Source organism: Papaver somniferum, chromosome 5, assembly GCF_003573695.1.
Source record: "Papaver somniferum cultivar HN1 chromosome 5, ASM357369v1, whole genome shotgun sequence".
NCBI lineage: Eukaryota > Viridiplantae > Streptophyta > Magnoliopsida > Ranunculales > Papaveraceae > Papaver > Papaver somniferum.
The window spans coordinates 162,151,404-162,155,689 of NC_039362.1; the positions used below are offsets into that span (position 1 = coordinate 162,151,404).

The 4,286-nt window shown below is 39.7% G+C and overlaps 1 protein-coding gene across 1 annotated transcript; it reads left to right on the forward strand.

Annotated features, from left to right (window-relative positions):
- Positions 1–909: 909 nt before the first annotated feature.
- LOC113283445 (NAC domain-containing protein 17-like) lies at positions 910–3,659 on the forward strand. Its single transcript, XM_026532714.1, has 5 exons — positions 910–1,461; positions 1,620–1,897; positions 2,019–2,312; positions 2,432–2,999; positions 3,101–3,659. Exons 1-5 carry the CDS (start codon positions 1,206–1,208, stop codon positions 3,505–3,507), a joined length of 1,803 nt encoding a protein of 600 aa, XP_026388499.1. The 5' UTR covers positions 910–1,205; the 3' UTR covers positions 3,508–3,659.
- The last annotated feature ends 627 nt before the right edge of the window (positions 3,660–4,286 follow it).

Below are 4,286 nucleotides of genomic sequence, written 5' to 3' on the forward strand. Positions count from 1 at the left end.
CGTTTTTAGCCACGTTTTCTTAAGTTTTTTTTGAATTAGATGGATATAAAGTCAGATTAGGAGTTGCCAGGAAATTGTGTTGAGAGCGGACTTGTGATGCATGAAAACATCCGGAAATTTCTTTTGACCATTTAGAGTCTTAACTCTTAAGCATCGGAAACATGATAAGTAGGAGTAGTCAGTCACTTGGTAAGCAGAGGTTGACTGTCCAAACTCGGTGCCTGCACTGCACAGCTCCAAAACTGTAGGAATCAATAAAATATCTGGACCTTACAGGTTGCATCTTAAAGATCCACAAAATATTAAGTTACTATTTCTCCTTAAATACAAAGTAAAAGGGATAAGATAATTTATGTAGTAGTTGAACATGCAAGTCTTTGGAAACTCTGGTGTGAACACAAAATCGTTGATTGGTCTTCGGTGTTCTCACATCACAGCGATGTTGTAATCAGATGCTATTGTATTTCTGCCAAACAAAATAAAAATTCAGCAATTGTACACGTGGCGTCTCTTTAACAGGCTGAGTTACTCAATAACAACACATCATTCTCAATTCGCCATTCATAATTTTCTCCGAAATTTGGTTTTCTTGTAAAACATTACCAAACACTGCAAAACAAACCATCCATAAAAATAGTGCAGTGCCTATATACGGACTCGCCTACCCTTCACCCAGAAACTGGGACCGCTGTCACCGTGCGCGTGACTATGGGAGGTCATTGAACGGCGCTTGCAGTGTCAAAGCTGAAAAAGCCACTCAAAGGCACTTGCATGTGCAGTAAACAAGACTACAGCGACACTGCAGTGCGCTATATAAAAACAAATTTGACCAGAAATAAAAACTAACCCTAGTTAAGCCAAAATTAAACCTACCCTTTTTAAGTTGACTACTTTATTTTACTTTACTTATCGCCTTCTTCTTCTTCTTCGAATTCTGATTGGTTTCCTCATTTTGGTCTTCGTATACTTCTTCTCTTCGACAGATAGACAGAAGAAGAGAGGAAGAAGCCTCCAAGGAGTTCGTCGCTGCGAAGTGTCTTCTCCGTATCCGTAACCGTATCCACAGGCGTTTCAATTTCTCTAGGTAAAAAAGATCTTGATCTATTCTTAGTAGTTTTTGGTATATTTAGAATCAGAGTTTTGTATATAGAAGTGAGTGAGTTTCTAGGGTTTTAATCTGTAAAAAAAAAGAAAAGAAGACAAAGATGAGGATTTCTGATTCATCATGTGCCGGGGGTGGTGGTGGGGGATGTGGTGGTGGTGCTATGGTTGTTGCTAATAAAAGTGCAGAAGATGATTTCTTTGGAGATCCAAAAGGATGGCCACCTGGGTTTAGATTTCATCCAACTGATGAAGAATTAATTCTATATTATCTTAAAAGAAAGATGTGTCGACGTCGATTAAAGCTGAATGCCATCGCTGATATCGATGTCTACAAGTGTGATCCTGAAGAATTACCAGGTACCCTTTTCCCCTAATTTTGATTTCAATGTGAAAAGTTTGATTATTTAGCTCAATTTGATTTTATCTTAATTTAGGGTTTTGTGTAGAATTGGGTACTGTAACTTATTGTTGTAATTGAATTGAACTGATCAGTTGTTTGACTAACTGAATTGCAGCTCAATCTCTTCTAAAGACTGGAGATAGACAGTGGTTCTTCTTCAGCCCCCGAGATAGGAAGTACCCGAATGGGGGGAGATCAAATAGAGCAACTAGACAAGGTTACTGGAAGGCAACAGGGAAAGATCGACGAATTGAATGGAACTCTCGATCAGTTGGATGTAAGAAAACCCTAGTCTTCTACAGAGGCCGTGCTCCTAGTGGTGAGAGAACTGATTGGGTCATGCACGAATATACCTTGGATGAAGAGGAGCTCAAGAGATGCAAAACTGCAGTGGTATGAATCCTGATTATGCTTTAATCTTCTTAAAACCTTGTGTTGATTTGATTACCCAGTTGAGTTTTTTAGATTTTGAGTTCTCCTAATGAAATTTGTTTCTGGTTTTTTCGATTTGCAGGATTGCTATGCCCTGTATAAGGTTTACAAGAAGAGTGGAGCTGGTCCTAAAAATGGTGAACAATATGGAGCTCCATTCAGGGAGGAGGATTGGGCCGATGACAGTGATCTGGTAGAAGCAATTGCACCCAACCATGATCAGGTGCAACATTTGGATAACAATGTTAATGGTGATAAATCTTTAGTTGACAATCCAAGTGAGCCACAGTGTGACCTCCTCGATGAGATCTTGGGGCTGATTGCCAATGAATCCCAAACTACAAATCAGCCAGAAAATGGTCATCTGTTTATCAAGGTATAGCTTCTGGTAACCTTGGCGTCGAACTTGAGTGAAAATTGATCTTTTAGCTTTTTATTTTCTTAACTATTAGCTCAATAAAATTTGTTAACAGTGCTTGTGATATGTCAATATAGGATGGTGCTGATAAAGGATATGACAATAGTATGATGATGGGCCCCTCTATGGAAACATATTCTGCTGAACCCAGCATGGTATTGAATCCTTCTTATATTCAGCACGGTACACAGTATAGCTTCGATGTGACACGTTCGGTTATTTCTCATATACCATCAAACGAAGCACCCGAAGTCTCATCTGCATCTCCATATACTTCTGAACTGGTTCTTCCTGAACTCGATGAAGATAACTTTCTGGAAATCAATGATCTTCTCGGTCCGCAGCCTGGATATTCTGATGTAAATCATGCTGATGACAGCTTATTCTCTGAAGAGCCTGAATTTTACTTTGATGCAGCTCAGTATCTTCGAGACACGGAAGCCACTGATCGACAGACTAACTCATATCTGTATTCTAATAATCCTATTGGTGAACTAACAGGCCATTCGGATCACCAAATGCAACCGAACCACCTAGTTTATGAAAATGAGCATGTTGCTTCACAGCTTTGGATGCATGATCAGAACTGTGATGGATTTGTTTCATCAGAATTAAACCATGCGACTGTGGCTCCATTAAATTCAGGTATATATAAGTCTGACTCGAGGTCCTATTAATCACTGTATATCCACTTAGCTAAGCTGTCATTGCTTAGTTGGTTCCTGATCTGGCTCGTTAATCTTTAGGTACAAATGTAATACATTCTGGTGGTTCTTCGGGTAACTATGTTGGTCAGCAAACACATAACCAAGGAAGTAACAATGATGATATTGATGTGGACACTTGGTTTTCCTCAGCAATTTCATCCTTATTGGCATCAGTTCCAACTCCTCCTGCAATAGCCGCAGATAATGCCATAATTAACCGTGCATTTGAGCGCATGTCAAGTTTCGGTAGAGTTCGAATTCCTAAAAGAGATGCAGAGGTTCTTGGAGGTTTACGTCCTAATGTGGGGAGGAGAAATGCTACCAGAAACGGAGGATACTTCTTCCTATCGATACTTGTTGCACTTTGTGCAATTTGTTGGCTATTAATGATTGGAACGACGATAAAGGTGGTGAAAACTTTTGTGTGGAAGTTTATTTCTTCGTAGTAAGTGGTGGTGTGAATTTGCATATTGAAAGAAAAATCATTTCTCTTTAGGGTAGCAATTTTCTTTTTTTACCATCTTAAAGGCCAATTTGTTATTATCTAAAGACTTAAAGGTCTTGACAAATAAAGCTCCCACGTTGAACGGTGAGGAAACCCTCGCTTTTTATTGGTCGAAATAGGCCTTTTTTGAGTTTTGTGAAACGAGCGTTTTGGTGAGGATACTTGGCAGTTGGTAGGGGTGTAAATATTACCCGAAAAAACTCAGCCTGCCCGTACCCGCCCAAGCCCGCCTGTACCTGAAATTGCCCAAAGCCTGTTATAGCCCGTTGCGGGCTATCCGGCCCGGCCTGGTTAGTGTGAACGGGCGGGCTCAGGCTTTCTCCAAATTTTTTCTACCCGGCCTGGTGCCCGCCCAAACTACTTGACCCATTACCCGTTCTATCTGCCCGACCCAAGTGCATGGTCATTATTTCGATATACCCGAGAATATCTTCAATTGAATCTTCCGTAATTCCATTCTTCCCTAAAACAAAAGAAGAAAACAAGTTTATCTTTCTTTCCATATCTTTGGAGAAAATCAGAAAAGATTTCATCTTATCAATCTACAGAAATTCTACCCAAACTTGCGGCAATTCTACCCAGAATTTTAGGAAGTTAGATTTCTTTATAAGCCAGTATGATTTTCTCTTTATCTCTGACGGGTTTCAACAAGAGAAGAATTTTCATCAGTCAAAAATCAAAAAAAAAAAAGAAAAATTGATCGGTGAATCGGAGGTGTTT